Genomic DNA, 21,851 nt, shown 5'->3' with positions numbered 1-21,851 from the left:
TTATCTTACTGTTATTATGACCATTCACAGTTTTATATAACGTTTTGGTATCTACTGTTTTGTTTGTTTCCTTTTTTTTTTTTTTTTTTTTCCCCCTTGGGAAACATGAAGGTTACTGGTTTATTGCCAGTCAGAAGTTTTTTCCTCTTCTGACAAATGGTTTTGCTCACTGCTCATAATTATTGTAGAATATATATACTTGCCTCTTAATAGTTGTACTCAGCTTCAATCTTTGCTTGATTTTTGCGTTCTTGCTCGGCAAGATAGTATGTGGCTCCCTGCCTCTTTGATATTTGGTAACTTCAAAATGGGCCCTCAGGAACTGGCTGGAAAGCAAATTTTTCTGTATTTTATGTTCTTTTTAAAATATCCTGCTGATATATTTTCTTCATTGATTTTTCAGTAGTTTAACATTCTCTGTAGTTGTTTTCAGGTTGTTCAACAGTGCTCTCTTGACATAGATATTATTGAATAAGTGAATGAATGTGCATGGGGAAGGAGATGGACTTATTTCAGAGTACAGCAGATTCTCTTCTGGTTTTAATTCCAGTATTCCTGTATTTAATTCCATTTCTGAACTGTGTTAATCCAAGGAGCAGTGACACTTCGGAATTTTAGAAAATCAACTGGAAAGATGCACAAAGACCATTTCATAGGGCATCACTGAGCTATTTTTTTCTTTATAGCAGAAGAGAAATTAGGTTACAGTTAAAGGAAAATAAAGGTAATGTAATACTTGTAGTTCTAGTTATGTGCGTGTAAATCATTCTGAAGGTTGTTCTGCAGGAATTCTCTGGCTACTAGTTACTCAAGGATAATGGAGTGTAAATATTCTCATGCAATGTATAAATGTATAGCTAGGGTTTTTTTTATGTCAGTATGTTCCATTTTGAGATCTATGAAAGTCATTATTGCATCCACTGTACAACATAGTTTATTGTAACCAGCAAGTGCTGAAAATAACGAAATGAGAGATGCAGTGATCATAGCTGTTCAGAAAGTCACCAGACAGTGAACGTAAGATTAAAACCAAGCACCTTAGCTCAGCTCTGCTTGTTTTGGGTTTACACACTGCTGATCAGAATTCTCTTATCAGAACTTGAAGCAGACAACCCATTGACCCTCTTCATGGCATACAAATTCTGGGCTTTCCTATTAAAAAAAAAAAAAAATCAACCACCATGCCTATTTACATCTTCTGCATCTAAAAGATTGAAGTGCATCTATAATATGCCTGGCACAGGGAGACAGTTTTCAGACTATGAAATTCTGCAGCTGATATTTCAAACTGTGGATTTGGCAGAATGCAGCCTCAAACAGCCCTGTTGAAAGTCTTGCAGCCTCGTAATACACATTTTCTTCCTGAATGTCATTAGAGTGAATGTCATCTTGGTTCCAGCATCACCTTATCGTGAGGTGAATCATAATAGCTTGCGGTGAGACTTGAGGCCAGTTCTCAAGAGAACAACTGCTACTATTTCTAGCATGGTATTTGTTGTACCTCTAATATCCTAGTTCACTCATGGGTTACATTGCAATGGACTCTTTTGATTTTAGTTTTTGAATAAGTAATGTATATTAATTGCAAAATTTAAACAATACAAAATTTAGGCATTTATTTTATTTTCTAAGCAATCAACTTTCAAAGAACTGCTCCCTTCACAGGAAAATCAGCAATATATTTAAGCACACTAGTTTCAGGCTGTGGTTTTGAACTTGTCACTCAGTTGTACTTGAAATAATTTGTTTATTCATCAGTGTACTTGATAGTATAAATAATTTACAAACCTTTTTTTTTTTTTTCTTGTTTTCATAAAATTTCAGTCTATTATTCCATTTAAAATAAACTTTAAAATATTTATTTTCTAGGTCAAGAAATGGTGTTCAAGTGCCTTGGAGAAGGAATTCTTGAAAAGGCCTTTCAGGGATATAATGCTTGTATTTTTGCCTATGGACAGACAGGTGGGTCTTGTATGCTGAAGAGGAAGAATACTTTTCATGCACGTGGGAAGTGGGATGAACAAAACATAAATATTAATATAAATAATATTAAAAAATTGTACTTTGAGATATCATAATGTTAAATGCCAAGCATTTAGCACAATCAGTGACAATATAAAGTTCTTAAAGCAGCTCTGTAAATATGTTCTAGTTAGTATGTGTTGGGGTTGCTTTCAAAACCTGAAAGGAGTAGTTCATACCAAAGGTTCATTCAGTCTTTAATGTTTGAGGGTGTTCAAAGGGGTCCCAAGCAACAGCCCTGCTAAAGAAAACACCTGTAAGGTCATTTTTCTTTTTGTTTACCTGTACCTTGAACTCCGAAGAGCAAGCTATCTGTCTCGAACAGCATGTCATGTTGTTCAGATACGTGCTTCTGGAGGAATAAAAAGAGAATTAAACATGCTTTTATGAACAAATGAGTAGCTCAGAAACTACATTCTAAAGCATTTTCTTCTCCTTTTTTCCTTTAGGTTCAGGAAAATCCTTTTCAATGATGGGCAGTGCAGAGCAGCTGGGTCTGATCCCACGGCTCTGTTGTGCTTTATTTCAGAGAATCTCTGTGGAAGAAAATGAATCTCATACTTTTAAAGTCGAAGTGTCCTATATGGAAATCTACAATGAGAAAGTCAGAGATCTGCTTGACCCAAAAGGGTGAGTAGCTTCACTCTGTCCCACAGTCTTCCTTATTTTTGTCTGACACTATAGAAGTAGAAATCACTTTTGGAAGCTCTTGAGAAGTTGTTTGGTTTTGTTTGATTGGTTTTTGTGGTTTTGTTTGGTTTTTTCCAGATTGTATAAGACTTCTTTAGAAAAGATTAGATGTCAAACACTAGAAAGGAAAGAATATCCATGTAAAGCCTATATATGAAGTAGTAAGTGGTGTGGATCAATTTAAATATTGAGGTACCATTGAACGATGCAAACAAACAATATATGAACAATGTACAAGTGAATTCTGGGTATTTTTGTTACATGATCCAGACCATATTCAGGTATGAATTTTCATCAGCTAGAAGGAATTTGAAACTTATTTACAATTTGATTCTCATGGTTTAAATGTAAAACTTTTTGAATGTGGAAAGGTAATACCTCAGAATTTACCCATGGAATTCTTTCTTCCATTTTGTCTATGCAAAAATACCGGTTAGGCTCTCTGGCTTGGAGATGACTAGACAAAGAAGTAGTTTGATAGAGTTTTTCATGTGAGCATTGATTATATGTGGTATATTTTGAACATAATTGCAGTAGGTGCAGAAGTATGCAAGTTAGTTAAAAGAATAGATTTGAGACTTACATATGTCAACAAAGTGTGGAAAAGGCAAGAATTGAAGCTTTAGCAAATTGCTGGGGGGAGGAGGGTAAGACTTTTTGTTTCCTTTTTTGTCAGCATTCTTTCTGCCTAATAAGGCATCTCAGTTTCTGTTGTAGCCTCAAATACTGGGGTGGAGGGATGCATTAAAAATAATTCATGTATGTAGATTAAAACTGGTTAGGTTAATTTGAGTCTTTATTGTTAATTTGAGTTTAAAAAAATCTGGAAGACTTTTTCTTTCTGTTACAGTTGTAAGGCATAAATTGATGACTTCTATATGGAAGATTTTTATAATTTCATACTGCAGTTTTTGTTTTTCAATAAAGTTCATTCTTGTGGATTGTGTGTAAAGTCCGCTTTATTTCATAGGAGTCGGCAGTCCCTTAAGGTTCGAGAGCACAAAGTGTTGGGACCATACGTAGATGGCCTGTCTCAGCTGGCTGTTACAAACTTTGAGGTAAATCTAGTTTATAATAACATCTTTTACATAAGCAGTAGGAATCTTACAAGAGCTAAAGTAGTGTCTATCCAGACATTTTGGTTCTTGAGTGCATTTATGGTGTCTGGCAATTTCAAAGATCTTCTCTAATGCTTCAGGAATATTTATTTCATGTAAAAGCACTGGAATTGCCTTTATGTTGGTTAAAAATATAATAGCGGTATCTCTTTATTTTGCTGTTTTCAATGCATGGAGGATATATTAAGAACACAATGTTTCCTTGGCACATGAAATATGAGGCTTCCAAAATAAGAATGTTAGTCTTCCAGGATGAATTCCTTTGATTTTGTTGTTGAATACAACCTCTTACTTTATACAGATGTATTGCATGAGAGGCTACAACATAGCTTTTATAATTCACAAATTAAATCATGACAGCATCTGAACCCACTTGAGTTACCAAAACTCATTCAAGTAAGCCAGTAATAAGTATACGCCAATGAACTACTATAGCTACAATGGAAATAATTAAAGCAGAGCAGTTGTTTGAATTGTGTAGGTTTATTTTTATGAGGAAGTTAATTTGTAAATGTTGGATTTTAAAAAGCGTTCATGCTCTATGTAGCATTATGTGGGAACCATTTAGCTTTTTAATGAGGATTTTTATTTTTCTGAAGCATCTGCACATATTTATAGAGTAATAAAACCTGCTTTTGCAGCTCTTTATGGTGAATTGCATGCTTTGAAAGCATACCTTCTTTGTTCAAATTCTAGAAAATTCTATTCATAATTAATTTTTGGCTGATGACTTTTATGAAACTGTCTTGGCAGACTCAGCAAGCACATATCTCAGACTCAGCATAGTCATCTTTGTTTTTATATATTTGGGAAGGTCCAGGCTCCAAGTGAGGTAACCCTTTGAGCCAGTTAAGTGAAGAATAGTATTAGTACAGTTCAGTGAAGAGATGCATTGTGTTCACTTGTGTAAGTAGATCTGTGCTGGCCTGATTACTGGCATTAAACAATGTGATTTGTAATGTGGATGTGGCCAACATATTTTAGCAGCAGATAAGGAGTAGGTTCATTACTTGTAGTTGCAAAGCTTTTTAAGTGTAGCTCTTAAAGCGGACGTGATCTATCATCATTCTGTGGAACTGCACACCCTCTGTCCCTATACATGTCAGAATGTGCAAAGAATTTTCTCATTACTTCTGCCTTCCCGTCCTCCTCTGTCCCGTATGTACACACCCTTCCATCTAAATGGGTATTTCGTTCAACAAGCACAATATATCCTTTTATCCTAACATCACTTTTTACTCTTTTTGCTCTAGGATATTGAGTCACTGATGTCAGAGGGAAACAAATCACGAACAGTTGCTGCAACCAACATGAATGAAGAAAGCAGCCGCTCTCATGCTGTATTCAATATTATAGTGACTCAGACACTTTATGACCTGCATTCTGGTGTATGTATTTCTGATGATTAATTATGAAGTCATGCTGAATCCTTCTTCCTTCCTTCCTTCCTCTTCCACGTGTTATCTGTTTAGCCATGCTTCTACCTTTAATGCCATGGGGTCCAGTAATCAAAGCAGTACTGGCAAGACCATAGGATTGAGAAAACCCTGGAAGAGAGAGGAAGCACACCAGATAAACAGTTGGATCACTTCTTCAGATTCTATTGTTACCATGAAACTTGTCTTAGGTCTTAACTGTTGTTGAAGTTGATATGTTTTCATGGCCTGCTCTGCCAGTAAGGTTATTTATATTACCATACAGCTGATTCTGTTTCATTAGTGCTTCATCCCTTATTACAAAATAAATGAGTAACTCTTTAAGAGCTATAAAAACTCGAACAATTCCTTCTTCTCTTGTATCTTGAATTTGGTACTTTAACCACATTGTTATGAAAAGTATTTCACGGGGCCAATGCCGGATATGTTAGCACTTGGTGCCAGTGTTTCTTAGCTGTTGTTCTTCCATGTCCTGTCTGCACAGAATTCTGGAGAGAAGGTCAGCAAGGTCAGCCTGGTAGATTTGGCTGGGAGTGAAAGAGGGTCCAAAACAGGAGCTGCAGGAGAACGCCTGAAGGAAGGCAGCAACATAAACAAGTAAGACATTGGCATATGCAGGATGCAGAGCTTACTCTTTGTAAGAATTACTGCTATTTCCCTGGCCGCCTCTGTTGGTGTGCTTGTCACAAGTCAGTTCAAATTATAGACCTCATCAGAAGCAGTTTGATACAGGTTTTTTAGCTGCTCCATGCTAAACACTGTGTTTCATTACATTGGTGTAGGGACCCTGATTCATACTTGACTCAGATGAGGGCTATATGAATTTTATCTGGAAAAAGTGACAACACCACTCTTTAATTAAGTATATACCTTTTGTGATTCATTTATACACCCTGTCCCCAGGCTCATGTGTTTTGTCTCATCATCTGCTTAAGGAAGAATGCAAAGTTGCAGAGTTGAATGGCTTTGTTCCAACATGTATTAAAATATGTAAGGGTATAATTCATAGTTTAAGAAAACCAGATCAGAATGAAGCTGTGTTAGTTTAGCATTGCCTTGGGCATTTGTACTCAAGAAAGGACAAGTTTCAAGGCGCTTTTTTACCGTAATTACTGTGTTACTGCCCAAAAGCAAGAGTTTAGCACACTATTACTGCTGTCTTAAATATACTAATTTTCCTGGGAAAGAAAGAGTTCAACTGTTAACATTAAAAGCCACTACTTTTTCAATGTAATTTTAAAATATTACAAAATGTTTTGGTATTTTAAGTCAGCAACGACAGCACAAAAAGTGTTTGAACAGCATTCATACTTAAAATGATTTAAAATTGCCTCTTTTTAGAGTTTGAACATGTTTACTCTTTCTAGCTTAATTTCTGGTTTACTTTGTGGTTAGTATATCATATTGGTAGCCACACTGAGTAGTCCTTGTGAAACAAAATTATGTGTCTGCCCAATGGCAGGTATAGCACCTTTACCCCACAGGTTATTAGTTAAATTCAGATTGGTTTTACCAGAAACTGTATTTGTATTTTATATAAACAAAGGTGAAATTAAATGTTTCTTGCAAATTCTTGAGGAACAATTCAAATGCCAACTCTCCCAACAGCTATTAACAAATTGGAAGTGTAGCTATAGATACAGAAAGACTTTCTTTCCTGTTAGAATGTTTTACTCAGTGTTAAATTTTTATGGTATTGATGCAGTAGGGCAAGGTTGTTCTGCCCATGCTGAACCTCTTTGACAAGACAGGACTTCAGATGCAAGCACCAAACTTTTCTGTAAAAGCTATTTTAAAAAGGAAATGGACACCTCTACATTTTCCCACCAATTAAATTCTTGTACAATATAAATATGAATTTCTTAGTCCATTTATTAAGCATCCTTTATTTGAAAACTCTTTTGGAACTGGTAGGTGAAAGACAATTCTTAATCCTGTGCTTGGTGTCTTCTGTTAGATTTTTTTGCTGTTACTAGGAGCTTTAATAAAGTCTGACTTTCCCTGGAAGCCTCAAAATTGGTATACATGTTTTATCAGACTAGTTCTTCAAAGAGCATTGTATATGATGTTCTCTTGGGTGTGATGCATATTATTAGGGAAAGGCAATATTTTCTGGAGTGATACAGTATACTTAAACCATATACTTTACCATGCCAGCTCCTTTTTTTATTACTTTTTACTCTTTTATAAAAAAGCAGTAAGATGTATTGGTAGCATGTGTTATGTTTAGTGAGTTAAAAATGGAGCTGCTGATATTACCTGGCAAATAAATTTGCCTGTGCTATGTTTTATTGCCTTGAAGAAAAATGTGGAAGTAATGTACCTCTTTCTGTACTTACAAGGTAGGGAACAAGTGCACTCAGTTGTGCACACCAAAACTGTGTCGTGTGACTTTCCGTCAGTCTCTGCAGGCATCTGTGCTGTTTGTTTCTGATGAAACCTTGCTAGGGCCCTGGTAGCTGCCACCGTGGTCCCACAGATAGTCCTCTTACCTATCTTGGAACAGCATGTTGCAGAGGGGATGCAATGGATTGTACTCCCGCTTTCTGAAACAATGGAGAGTTGTGTCATTTTACTAAAACCTTCATGAAGTTGTAATAAAGATTACTTCTGTTTTTATTTAGACCTGATGAAGAGTTACCTTAGTGAAGGTACTGGGCATCTGCTCTTTATTTTTGAGGGTTCTGGGGGCCTTGCCATACCTCATAGGAAAGCTGTATGTGCTTGTTCCTCCCCAGGATGTGCTAGTTCCCATACAGAGTGTAGAAACACAGGCGCTTAACAACTCTTTGTGGTGAAGTCAAAGAAAATCTAGAATACAATAGTAGGAGGAAGCAGAATAAACAAACTGACAATTAGTGGCTAAGAAAAATACTTTCTGTGAGCAGTCTGCAATTTTAACTCTGATTAGTAAAATCATAGCGGTTGTCTTTTTAACTTGAGAATGCAAAAAGAAGCCTTTAAAATGTAGGCGGAGGAAGGAATGCGTTGAGACAGGTCTGGCTCCAATCTCATTTTAGGGAGGTTTTTTTCTGTATTCAGAGTTAACTAACAGTAAGGTGGATTCTGCTCATTGGAGAGTTTGGTAAATTGTACAGAAGTGGCCTGAATGGGTGTCAGAGACAAAATTGTTCCCTGCAGAGAGGAAGCACCACTTCACTTTGAACACGGCTGACTCGGGCTGCTGGTGGGAGTGTGCAAACTCCCCACCACCTGCTAGCAAGGGCAGCCTGGTCATGCCTGAGGAACAGGGACAAGAAGAACTGAAAGTGTGCAGAAATGGCACTTTCCCATGCTCTTGCACTACATAAGTTCACTGTGCTACTTCTGAACTGCCTCAGTCTACACTGTGAGCTTTTAGGCCTTCCAGTTGATTCATTATATAAGTAGTGAGAGATAGGATCAGAGTAATGACGGATCTCTGCATCATTTAGCATGAAGCAAAGCAGCCGATGAGTCCTGTAATTATTTTGTTGGGCAGCCATTTCTTTTACTGCTTTCCTTTAAGTCTTTAAACAGCTTTGTATTATGAAATCTCAAGCAGAATACATAAATGACTCCAGTTTGGTTTTTATTGCAGATGTTAACAGTCGTAAAATAAAATCATTATTTGTATGGAGCAGAAACATTATCACATCTTTTAATTGTGTGTTAATAAACTGTAGCTTATAATTTCCTGTTTATTAAAATGCAGTGCCCACTCAAATTAGTGTTGCAGCCCTGTTGTGAAATAGTTTTCAGGGACAGGCATTTTTGAATCCCTGTTCTTCCTATCTTCCTTCTGACTGTCCTTTCTGTCCCTCTCCGTCTGTTTTTGGCTTTGGTTTTCACGTTTCTGAAAGAGGAATCTGAGGAAAATAGGCTAGGGTGGTTTTTTAACATTATGCTCCTTGAAGATAGACTCCATTGGGAGTGTGCTGGTGGTACTTTGCAGTTGTGCTGTAGGAGGAGGTTGCTATGGAGCAGCACAGAGCATCCTTCAGTTTGCTCTCTCATGTTTAGCACGCTGTCATCTCTGTCTGTGGAGGCTGGAGGCAAGAACCAATTTTCTCTCCTCCATCCTCCCTCCACAAACTTTCAGAGGTTGTTAGGCTTTTGTTTAGGTCACAAACTAAAACTAACTGTCCTTTTTGCTATGAATTTCTGAAAGGTGAATTGGAAAGTTGTCCTATAGATGAATTTACAAAATAGAGTACTTTCTGGGAGACCAGATTGCATAGCCCCTCCCTAAATTTCTTTTTCAATTTTGCTTTCAGGTCTATGCTATCTTTATGCCATATGCAATATGGGACATCTTTTGTGACACGTGATAGTTCTTGTTACCTTACCCTCCGATATCTTCCTTGAAGTACTCTTCTGCAACATTTTTGTCATTTTTGAGATGTCATTTCTGAACCACTGGTAGTTTCAAGCTGCACAGATACTGTGCAAACACTGCCTATCAACTAAAATAGTGCTGCTGCTTTGGAAAGAAAACTCAAAAGGATGGAGTGGAACAGTAAAATTAAAGATGTATTTGACTGTCTAATTGTGATGGTGCTGAAGTTTTCCCTGGTAGTTACAGAGAGTAGCTGGGTATATGGGCATGAGCATGACAGAACAGTATGCTCTTGGGCTTCAGCGCTGTCTGTTTTAAAACCCTTGAGGCATCTGTTTAATGTTCTCAGGCTCCTGAACTAGCTTATTATCTTAAACATACTCACCCCAAGAGCCCTGATGTCATTTAGTATTTACACAGGGTTGTATAACAATTGGATTATATAATGCACATATGCTTTGCACAGATTTTGCACAGATTGCTAATACAGTTACAGTTCTACAGTTGGTAGAAGTGGTACATGTACCAAAGCAATGAGTTATCTCTATTTTCTTCATGACTCGAGTGATGTTTGGGATGTGGCTGTCTGCTAAACAATTCTGGGGCTTTTTTCTTTCATGCATGTGCAGCTTTTTTGTACCTAGGAGATTGTTTGATCTATTCCCCTACAAGAAGCTAGTGAGGCTCCACCACAATTAGAAGAAGCTATTTATCAAGGGACCTCCTATCCGATGAGCAGTCTTCCATTATTGCGTGATGTCTGATCAGTTACAGGTTCACCAGGTAGACTAGTTCTCCTGGCCATAGCTGGCTTTGTCTTGAGGATGCTTCCTTGTAGCTAGAGAATTGTTCAGTTTTAGTCTATTGTTGAACCAGTGCTCTTAAAACATGGTTCCTAGGGAATGCTCTTAAAACATGGTTCCTAGGGAAGGGGGACTTGTGCTGTGCTGCCAGCACTGACTTGTAAGAGAGTCACAAGGCAGTGTCCAGGGTAGAAAGATTTTTAGTCTCTGACAAAAAGTAGATGTCTAATCAAAGACAATTACTCTCCATGTAGTGAAGCAGTCTGCTTTACACTTCCCAAACTATTTTAAATACCTGAATAGTTAAAACTTGGACTTAGTACCAGATGAGATGAAACACTGCAGATATAATTTTTTCTTCCAAATGTGTGACTTTAATAAATACATTGCTCTGTATTCAGCAATGGGTTAGCTGATCTCCTGTGGTCATTTCTGACTTAAATTATGCTATGATAGTTTAAAAATTGGATGTGTGGTTCTGCAAAGCACAAATTAAAATATTTAGTGAATACCTTTTTCTGTGTTTTATTAGATCTACATTTGGAATATGTGTTAAAGCTGTTCTACTGTGTTACATTTATAGATCACTTTCAACACTGGGCTTGGTTATATCATCACTTGCTGACCAAGCAGCAGGAAAGGGGAAAAACAAGTTTGTGCCTTACAGAGACTCTGTACTCACTTGGCTTCTCAAGGTAATTAATATTTTCCATTATGTCTGTTCACAAGATGTCAGCTTAATAGTTTGTAGGATCATTGTAGCATACCTTTGTGTATGTGGATTTTTCATCTTTTTTACAGAAAGGAGCTACAAAGATCTCTTACCTGTAAGTTATTCCGAGTAATACAAACGTAATTGGATCGTGTGTGAATTCTATATGAAGTCTTATTTGGCTGTTTTCAGTTGTGATGGAATCGAAGATGGTGGAGGTGGCTGGAAATGTTTATGGATCATACTAGTTAGTTTATATCCAGAGTACTTTTCAGTGTCTAAATATTAAGCTTTGTATTTTAAGTATCCTTGTAAAGACTTTGTATAGTCTCAGAACAATTTTTAACTCTCAAACTTTCTGTGGATGTACTGTACAGGACAATTTGGGAGGAAACAGCCAAACTGCCATGATAGCCACAATTAGTCCAGCAGCAGACAACTATGAAGAAACACTCTCTACTCTGAGATATGCAGATAGAGCCAAAAGAATAGTTAATCACGCTGTGGTGAATGAAGATCCAAATGCTAGGGTCATCAGAGAACTACGTGAAGAAGTTGAAAAACTGAAAGAACAGCTCTCACAAGCTGAGGTAACATTATTCACAGTACAATGAAAACTGAGTTTCCCAAGGAAATGTCAAAATCTGGCTGGAAGACTAGCTTTCTGTTTAAGTCTTACAAAATGAGGAGAGGAAGAGTCTTGCACTTCAGGGTTTTTCTGTGGGTTTGTTTCTTTTAAACAATTAACTTTGTTTCCTGAAATAAACCCAACAAAATGTTTTCTTAGTTTTAATTGCTTTTAAATGAGGACAGTGTTGTACTGATGGTGACCCTTGTCAGAATAGTCTGTTCTTGAAGACCTTCGTGTCAAGCAACATTTGATGCAGCACAGGTAAGAACTAGAGTACAACTTCATTATGTAGACTTACTAGCAAACTTTTTTTTGCGTTGGTGGATTATGTAATTTTATGATGTCAAATGGAAAAACGAAAATCTGTAAATCTGGTACTGGACCACAAAATACCTAGGACACTTCTTGACATTTGTAAAAATCTATTAAAAAATAGTGAAAATCGCAGCACTGAAACCATCAGCAATTTGCTTTTCTGCCTTAACAAATAACACTGAGTGATTGTGGCTTATCTTAGGTTTATACTTGTAATGGGACAGTAAAGTATCAGAGTAGGATAGCTTACTTGGTGATATCTGGGGAAATCAAGCATTGCACTGGGAAAATATTTTTGATATTTTCAGGCAAGACGCAAAATACTGTGGAAAAAGAACAGAAGTGTATCTGGGGGTAAATGTGTGGTGTTTAAACTTTATGTTCATTTAGTGTTTCTTGTATGAACAATTCCTTACAGGCTGAAATGGGAAAATAGGCTTTAAGAAAAAGGACCCATTCACTTTCTTCTTAAATAAAAATCTGTTCTAATCCCATATTTTAAATTGGAAAATATTATTGTAGCATGTTATTAATTATGTTGGCAGACTGTGGCTGAACACAGTCACTAGGAAAGTGTCCAAATTCTTACCTGTTTTTTTTTAAAGGTTTTTCTCTTACATCTTCTGTTAAAAACAGTTGTGTAGAGCCAGCCAGCCTGGATGCGTTCAAGCCCTTTGATTTTGTTTCCTATTGTGAAATGAGAGGCCTGTGTTACCTCCAGAGCATGCCTTCCTTCAAAGGTCATCTGGGGTCAGTCTGAAAGCTTTAATGCAACTCTAGGAACACTCGTGAAACAAAGATAGAATGGAAGGCTAAATATCAAGAGGAATTTGTGTTTGAAACTACTGTTGGAAGAAAGACTTTACAATTGAACTCCAGAGAGCTGAAACTTAAAGTTTTTGAATACTCAGATATTTTTCTACAGACACTGAAGCTTGAGTGGCCAGGCCCAGAGATTTTGTTGGTTCCATTAGCCTTTGGAGCTGTCAATTTTCAGCTGTTTCAGATTTGTACCCATTATAGGTTGATTCCATCCTTTTCCTTCGCAAGTGACCTGTTTCTTCTTCATCTGCTATGAAAAACCTGGGGATAGAGTTGAAATCTATACTGGCCGCATTTCACATTATGTTGCTGTGTTCTGTTTCCTTGTGGAAGCAGATGTTGCAGTGGTAGAGTAGCTGAGGATTTTAATTTCTGTCTTTTAGGCCATGAAGGCACCAGAATTGAAGGAGAAATTGGAAGAATCTGAAAAACTAATAAAAGAACTAACAGTCACCTGGGAAGAAAAACTAAGGAAGACAGAAGAAATTGCACAGGTATTTCAGAAACTATGAGGAGGAAAGGCCACATACTCATATAGTGCAAGTCACTGAATTTCATGAGCTTTAGTGGACTGTGCTGTCTTTCCCACCAGCTACTGAAAATTCCTCTGGATCTTTGTCTTTTCCCTTGCTTTTTTGTTTGGGGTTGGTTTTTGTGGGTTTTGTTGTTGTTTGGGTTTTGTGGGGAGGTTTTTTGTTTGCTTTTGTTTTGTGGGATGGGTTTTGGGTTCTTTTGGTTGGTGCTTTTTTTTTTTTTTTTTTTTTTTTTTTTTAATTTTTTTTTTTTTTTTTTTTTTTAGATGAAATTTTATTAGAATAAGCGTAGCTGTGCCATGATATCATTGATAAAAACTAATACTTGCTTTTAAAATGAAACACCAAAATATGTTTGAGCAGCTCATTTGTTTGTAAGGCCACAGTGGGGTCTTAGACATGTTTCCCTTGAAGTGACTAGGCAAATGAAGAATTACAAAAGGATCAGAATTTTGGGTGGTATCTGTGGCTCTTTGTTGCTCTTCCTTTTAGTGACTTCTTAACCAGAGAAGGAAAATGTTTACGTGTATTCACTAGAGATTGTTTATTATTATTGTACTTAAAATAAGACTTCCAGATTCCAGTGTACTTTTACTTAATTTCCACCACTTACAGCTTGGAGAAAAGTATTGTTGGTTTCCTTTTCTAGTCCTAATATTCCAGAAGCAACATCTGGTGCAACCACTGTTTAAATAAAAATAAAAGAAAAAAGAGAAGAAAAAAAGATGTGGGGGTGGGGGTGGAACCAAACCCAACCAGACAAACAAAAAACCCCAATCCCCACACTGCAGCAAAGCAAAAGATGTGTGAGCAAGTAGATTCTTTAGCTGGATTAATAAAAATACTGCAAATGAATAAACCTAAATTGGGGCATGCTATATTCTAAATGATCTGTGACTATGATTATCTTTGAAGTAATTGCAACTGAGGCTAGTTTTTAATTAACATAGAGTTTCAAAGCCACATTGTGTTACTTATGAGTAGCTATAATAAAATCAATAGGGCTGCTCAGGTAAGTAAGTTTCAATTTGGGGAAGCAGATGTTTGAGGATTAGATCTAACTTTTTATTGTTGATGTGTAAAAATAAACTCTATTCAACTTATGGTACTTGACCAATGTCTTAAGTTCTGTTTCTGGTAGTGACGTACTGAGTATGTGCTCAGCATGTGCACCTTCAGCTTTAGTTGGTCTGCTTTCATTTACTTGCTGTACTTGTCTCTGTGTATTGTAGCAGGCAAGATTAACCTATTTTTGTGCTTGCAGGAGAGGCAAAGACAGTTAGAGAGCATGGGAATTTCCCTTGAGTCTTCTGGTATCAAGGTTGGGGATGACAAGTGTTACCTGGTGAATCTGAATGCGGACCCTGCGCTCAATGAGCTTTTGGTTTACTACTTAAAGGTAAGAATGTGAACAGGATGTTTGTGCAGAATGAAAGGACACTTGTTTTTTGTTTCGCATTTCTGGCTTAATTTGTTACTCAGGGTAAATATAGATTTTTAAGACTAGTTGCAGCAAAATAGGATGGGTTTCCCAGCTTTGTTGTTTTCCTAATTGATTTCCTGATTGCCAGCAATGGGACATGCACTCAATGTGTGCTAGTGTTGAGATAAATTCTAGCTTTTCCAGGCAATATGCGAGTGGAATCGCCGTTTGGGCTGAACTTGGAGAGCCTCATGTTAGATGCTTCCTTTTGTTAGTGAACTGAGTATTGCTTTAAATACTTAATGAGTTAATCATAAAGAGATGATGTTTAGTAATAATCAGTAAGAGTAAACATAATTTTCCATGTCAGAAAAGCTTAAGAGGGGAAAAAAGCACTTGTAAAAATTTACAGAAATGTATTTTCCTAGTGCCCCTAGCCTTCATACCATTCTGTTTAGTGAAGTTTCATGTCCGAGTGCCAAATACAAGCCTAGTGAGTTATTAAGAAGATGTGAGCTCCTTGTGAGTAAGATATGAAAGACTATCCTATCTATTTTTATAATTACTCTTCTGCCAAGATAGGGTTCTGTATTTGAACGGTAGCAAATCACAACTTCTCCAACAGCAGCAAAGTCCAGTATTTCAGTAGAATTTACAATATGACTTGAAATTATGTAGAGATTAGTATGTTTAGTTGAGTTGCTGTTAGCTATTTTCTGAAAAGCAGCTAGCTCTGTGCACCATATTTTACTATCCATGTTGTCCTCATATATGCCTATATGATATGGTTCATTTTCTTCCCTGTTTGCATTTATTGCTTATATGGAAGCAAAGTTTGAGAATATGTTTAAATAGGAATTTGTGTGTCAACTGCTTTAGTCTGATATGTTTAAAAACATATGAAAATAAAGTGCAGAGCAGAAGAACGGTTTTCTGTGTGACCTTTACAATCTTCAAATCTGCTGTGGCACCATTTCTATTCTACAGAAGTGCTTATCAAAGGAGAGCGTGTAAATTGTGTAGTCTCAGTGCTTTAGCTAATATTTTCTTTGTTATATAAACAGTGATAGTTTACTTGTCTCTTAGTAACAGCTTATTTTCTAGGATCACACAAGAGTTGGTGCAGATACCTCTCAGGATATACAGCTCTTTGGTATAGGAATCCAACCAGAACACTGTGAGATTGATGTTGCTTTAGATGGAGAAGTTACACTCACACCAAAAGAAAATGCAAGGTAAGGAAGATCAGCACTTTGCAGTGAGGTGTTTGCTTGTCTTTACTAGAAGATAACTTGCATACATTTTTACTTTACATAGTCAGAAGCATCTTGTGTTCTCATCAATAAGTAGCTTCAGCATAGGTGACTTAGATACTCAGAAGTGAAACTGAGTAATAAAACTGAGATTTCCCCACATGTGTACACACCCACCCACCTACTTTGTAGCATAACAGGCTATCAGTGGTTTGGGTCAGAATAAACCATCATAAGAAAGTATCCAGTAAGAATGAGGGACCATTGCTTGTCTGTATCTTGGGTGGCAATGAGATCACTGAGATGCTGCTGGCTACCCTGGCCTGTGTGATGAGATAGTGAGCTGTGTCTTGATGGGAGAGGATAAATTGTGCCTCATGAGTAGTTTCTGTTATAAAGCCCAGCATTTTGTGAGAAAGAGGTGTTTTGAAGATCTGAAAATCTTTATTTTCTAAATCTTTTAATTACTGTTGTGCCTCATAAATATTCAGTGTGAAGTCACATTTCTCCTTTTGTTTCTACTTCCGTATTTTAATTTTTCATTTTGGGGGCACTGTGGCTTCTTGGGTGGAATTGTAAATGTCTGTCAGTTCATCTCCAATGGCATGTGATAAGCAATACCTTTGTTCTATTTAATGGTCATACTGCTTATTTGAAATCTTGAATATCTAATTAGAGTATAGATACGTATTTGAATGAGAAACAAAGGTTTGAGAGACATCTTTTTAAAAATCTGATCTCTTTTGCTCTACCTTCAGTAAAATACCTCTTAGTGTTTGCATTTTAGTTCTGCAGCCTACAGTACAAAATTCCAAACAGATGGGATTCAGACTTGTGGTGATAGAGTTACTGTACTGGAAATCAGTCATGTTGACTGGCAAGAACAAAGGCACATGTCAGTGGAAAAAAACGTATTTTGGTTTACTTGTGCCTGATCTGCATTGCTTAAGTAGCTGTTCTTAAGATCCTAGTGTCAACAGGAATTTAGTTACCAGGATTTCATTGTAAAAAAAAAAAAAAATTAAAAAAAAAATCTGTCTTTAAGGCAAATGCTCACATTTGTGTTGACTTACTTGAGAGAGACAGCTGAATTCGGAATGCTCCATCTGAAAAGGCTTTTTTCATTTTACTTTTTTTTTTACCTTTCAAATATAATGTTCTGCTTTGTGACTTGCATGTGAAAAAGTTCAACAGCTCCATTTTTCCTGTTTTGTGATTGAAACTTAAATATTAGACACCTAAATGCAAATATAGCAGTATACCAGATGTTCACAAAAATAGACCCTTGTTAATAATAGACTCCATTTGTTGAAAGAATGAAACTTGGATCTAAGGGTCTTTTCTTATGCTTGGATGCCGAGTATGTTAACAGTATGTTTTACAGCTCTCTGTTGACTAACTTGTGTCTTGGGAAGCTTTATCAGCAGGATTTGCATGCATCCAAGTTTACAGGTTTTACAAGAAACAGGCAGTGACCCACTTTGAGACATGGGCATTTAAAGAAAACCGTGTAATTAAGCAACCCTGTCTGTGTGTTTACTGAAGAGTTGTACCAGCCAAAGCTAGAGGGGAAAGGTGCTTTGTGCTTAGTTCTGACAGTAGAAATCAGGACAGCATCATCCGTGTTGATTCTTTAATGAGAATCTGGCAGATTTGTGCATCATGTGATACAAATCACTATCTGTAGATGGGAGAAACAGTAGATCTTGTGGTTAATTTTCAACCTTCTATTTTTAGGATTTCACTGAAATTGTGTTTTTTTTCTCTTTCAGATCCTGTGTAAATGGTGCACTGGTATGTTCTGTCACTCAGTTATGGCATGGAGATAGAATACTATGGGGAAACAACCACTTTTTTAGGTAATAGTTGATATTTATATTCCAGCCTCTTTACTTTCAGCCTGGTTTTGTGTTGTTTTTTTTCTTTTACTTCCACTGTTCTGCAAAAACCTTTTTAAAAACTGAATTTCAATTTTTACACAGAATCAATTTACCAAAAAGGAAACGACGAGATTGGCTGAAAGACCCTGAGAAAGAAACATCATTAGGAGAGCATGATCTGGATGCAGCTAGTGAAGCTTCTTCAGAACCAGACTACAACTATGAGTTTGCACAAATGGAAGTTATTATGAAGACACTGAATAGTAATGGTAAGGCAATTGCCACAAAAAACGTTTTCATTGTCTAACAAATTCAGCATGGAACTTAATTTCTGGGTAAAAATAAGTGGTATACTTTCTCCACTGAAGCTTTTTCAGAAAAAGATACTTTACAGTTACAGTATAAAATATATTTGTGTACATACAGATACATACATGTATATATAACAATGTATGCACAAATTAGTAGTTGGTTTGTGCCCTGACACACAATTTTATCTCTATATCCGCTGTCCTTTATAGTGCAGCTGAGTTGTAATCATACGCTTGTCAAAACATCATCCAATTCCCTCTAACCTCTTGGGTTTACAAGTTACTGCAAACAAAAGGGTGCTCAAATACGGCTCAGTTAGTTTCACCCTTTTGTATCAAATATTACTGACACCATTTTAACCTTCATAGAAAAACACAGAAACAATAACAAACCAACAGTCAAAACATCAGCTAGCATGGTTTTTAATGCTTGATCACTCTTAGTATTTTATTTCATCTTTGATAAAACCTATTGTGATGCCTTTTTGGGACACTATAATAAATTACATTATATACAAAATAATGGTATGGTCTATATAAAACTATATGGTGCATCATGATTTCCAGGAAGCAAGTTATAGTTCATATGATATGGTATGAAGAAATGCTGAAAAGCTTGGTAAACTACTAAATGCTTTGCACAGGTTTTTTAATAGACATATTTGAGAGGCATATGCCTTGAGTTTTGGCCATTGACCAAGACAACACAGTAGGTAGTATTCTACTGTTCTTTGTTCTCCTTTCTTCATATCTTTGCAGTATTTACATTGTTTGCTGTGGCTTACTTGTTGAAATACAGTATTTACTTTTTTCTTGTCTACTCTTTCTCTGTTTTGCTGTTGAGTACAGCATGATGGTTTCATATGCTTGATGCTCTAAGCAATAGTTCTCAGGTTTTTTACAGTTTAATGGGATTGCTTGTCTGAGTTACAGGGTTGGGCCATTTAAATTGATGTGAAATTGACTGATAACAGAAATATTCTTATTATGGTTCACTCATACTAGGAGACGAATTTCAGATGAATCTGCCATCCTGGTGGTCCTCAGTGTTGTCGTCCCTCCTGAAGATTCTATTGCCTGTTTTAAGGCCTCAAACCATCCCGTATCTGTGCCAAAACTGGGACAAAGGTTTTGAACTCGATTGGCTCATGCATGAGACTGCTGGAGAAATTTGAAAGCATTAATTGATGCTTGATCCGCTTGTCACTAACCAGGGATTTGACTAAACTGTAGCAGTCTACAATGAGTCAGTGTTATTTGACCAGGGAGTCACATTTTTTTGAGTTTTCATGTGTTGGTAGCTAGCTGATTGAAATGATTCTATGATTCTATTCTTCACAATATTTCAAGTGTCTTTACGTTTTAGTTCAGTAGGCTTTTTTGGTGTGGTCCAGGCCAGTTTTTGTCTTGGTGGTTTTGTGTGTGTTTGCTCAAGAACAGTACAGACCTTGCTGTTTCATTAGAGCTCTTGCCTCGCTAATGCACAGCAAACGTTAGCAGTCATCCATGTCACACAGTTTCAGAGGCATCATAACCCAATTATTCTGCTTGTTGTCTCTTCTGCTCCCTCCCACATAAGGGGAGCAGGAGACACAACAATAAGCTTGTTGCTTAACTAAGTTGTAGTAGTAAGTGATAATAAAACCCTGACAAAACAAGTGGCTGTGATGGTCATAAGCTGGTCTTTTGAATCAAAACTAAATAGTACTTCTAGGTCGTGTTCTTCTCAAAGGCATAGCTAAAATAATTTATTTTTTTTTCTAACAAGCTTCCAGTTTGTTAGGTAAGAAGTAAAGCAGCTTTGTTATGATACCATTATTTATTCTTCCATGAAATGAAGAATAAATATGGGTAAGGAAGAAGAAATAACTAAATAACTGAAGACAGTTAATTTTACTGGAGAAACTATGGGGAGAGAATAAAGGCATATTTTAAAAATTTGATTAGATAATTATTTTACAGGCATGTATTTATACAGCTCAAAATGAGGGTTTGGGGGATTTCTATTATTCTCCTCCCACCCTTCTTGATCTATTCGAGAACAGTAACCCTCTTTAAATAAATAGCCTAGCTTCTCCAGGGCGCAAACACATTTGTTTTTATGGCATGTAACCAGTACAACAGTGTTACATACTGCATCCGGCTGCAAAGAAGCTCTGAGGAAAATGTGTAACTTTGAAAACAGCTGTAAAGAAAACATCGAGATTTTCTTCCCTTCAGCATGTTTGTGTGGGATTCTGTCAGGGCAGCCTTGTACTGCTAATTTGTGATGCTGGTCAAACACGGGATGCAGCAAAGAGGTTTACTTTATTCTTGTATGCTGTGCAGTGGTTAAGTAAACAACGTGATTAGATTATGCAGCTTTTCATTTAAGCAAACAAAATTGTTACAGCTCAGGGTGGGAATTTTGATGAAACTTAGTAAAGCAGCATGTGTTGTAACCTTCTTCTAGCTTGCTTAGGAAAATGAACTTAAATGAAATCCTAAGGAGTTAACTCTGCATTGTTGTCCTGGGTTCAGCTATCGCAGTCATTTTTCTCCTTCTCAGTAGCTGTTGCAGTGCTGTGTTTTTGACTTTCAGCCTGGGAACAACGCTGATAACACCGATGTTTTTAGTTGTTGCTCAGTAATGTTTGCTCCGACCAAGGACTTTCTCAGTCTCATGCTCTGCCAGGGAGGAGGGACATGGGAAGCCGGGAGGAAGCAGAGGCAGGACACTTGACCCAAACTGGCCAAAGGGCTATTCCATACCACAGCACGTCATGCCCAGTATAGAAACTGGGGAGAGTCACCCAGAAGGCCCAGATCGCTGCTCGGGTCGGGCTGGGTATCGGTCGGCGGGTGGTGAGCGGTTGTGTCCTTTTCCCTTGTTATTCCTCTTGTCATTATTATTGGTAGCAGTAGTGGTTTGTATTATACCTTAGTTACTGGAGAGCTGTTATCTCCACCCATGGGAGTTACATTCCTCCGATTCTCCTCCCCATCCTTCTGGGAGTGGGGGGAGGAAAAAGGGGAGGAGTGAGCAAGCGGCTGCGTGGGTCTGGGTTACCGGCTGGGCTTAAACCACGACAATTGTTGTTACTGGATTAACAGATTCCAGATGTGAATTAAGTGACATTGCAGCAAGGGAATAAATGTTGTTCATTCTATGGAGAAAGTATGTTCTTCTGGTTCAAAGTTAATATTCTAATATTTTACAGAGGATTAACTGTGTATGAATGGTCTTTTCATGGCCATCGAACTTTTGTCACATAAATATGTAAAGGATTGAGACTTTGGGCTTTTAACATTGTATGGAATTTGCTGTGAGTTTGGCAGGCTTTGGATAGAATCTTCCCTAATGTATTTGACTTGGCATGAGAAATCCAAAATTGTGGAATGTAGTGTTTAAATCTAACTTAAACACTATTGTAGTTCTTTTAAATTGTGAAAAGCTTAACTTTATTTTTTCATCTTCCAACTAGGTAGTGTATAATTCACACCATATTTTGCTTTCTCACTGTGAAAGGTATGGGGTTTTCTGTGTAAGCTCTTTCAAAAGTTAAATTGAAGACTTCTCTAAAAGTGTAAATTTACCTTTTTTC

General features: G+C 37.0%; 1 protein-coding gene across 1 annotated transcript in view; it reads left to right on the top strand.

The window, feature by feature from the left end:
* Positions 1-21,851, top strand: part of KIF13A (kinesin family member 13A) — a gene marked incomplete at its 3' end in the record, with an annotated part of 96,953 nt that overhangs the window by 56,946 nt on the left and 18,156 nt on the right. The window contains exons 4-15 of the mRNA XM_010020721.1: positions 1,870-1,962; positions 2,472-2,652; positions 3,683-3,770; positions 5,084-5,218; positions 5,751-5,863; positions 10,971-11,082; positions 11,477-11,689; positions 13,251-13,361; positions 14,665-14,799; positions 15,928-16,058; positions 17,849-17,935; positions 18,059-18,225. Coding sequence (XP_010019023.1) covers positions 1,870-1,962; positions 2,472-2,652; positions 3,683-3,770; positions 5,084-5,218; positions 5,751-5,863; positions 10,971-11,082; positions 11,477-11,689; positions 13,251-13,361; positions 14,665-14,799; positions 15,928-16,058; positions 17,849-17,935; positions 18,059-18,225 — 1,566 coding nt within the window. The remainder of the gene's footprint in view (positions 1-1,869; positions 1,963-2,471; positions 2,653-3,682; positions 3,771-5,083; positions 5,219-5,750; positions 5,864-10,970; positions 11,083-11,476; positions 11,690-13,250; positions 13,362-14,664; positions 14,800-15,927; positions 16,059-17,848; positions 17,936-18,058; positions 18,226-21,851) is intronic.

This window comes from Nestor notabilis, unplaced genomic scaffold (assembly GCF_000696875.1).
Source record: "Nestor notabilis isolate BGI_N333 unplaced genomic scaffold, ASM69687v1 scaffold27388, whole genome shotgun sequence".
Lineage (NCBI taxonomy): Eukaryota > Metazoa > Chordata > Aves > Psittaciformes > Psittacidae > Nestor > Nestor notabilis.
The sequence above is the reverse complement of the archived record's forward strand: the minus strand, read 5'-3'. Positions and strand labels throughout refer to the sequence as shown.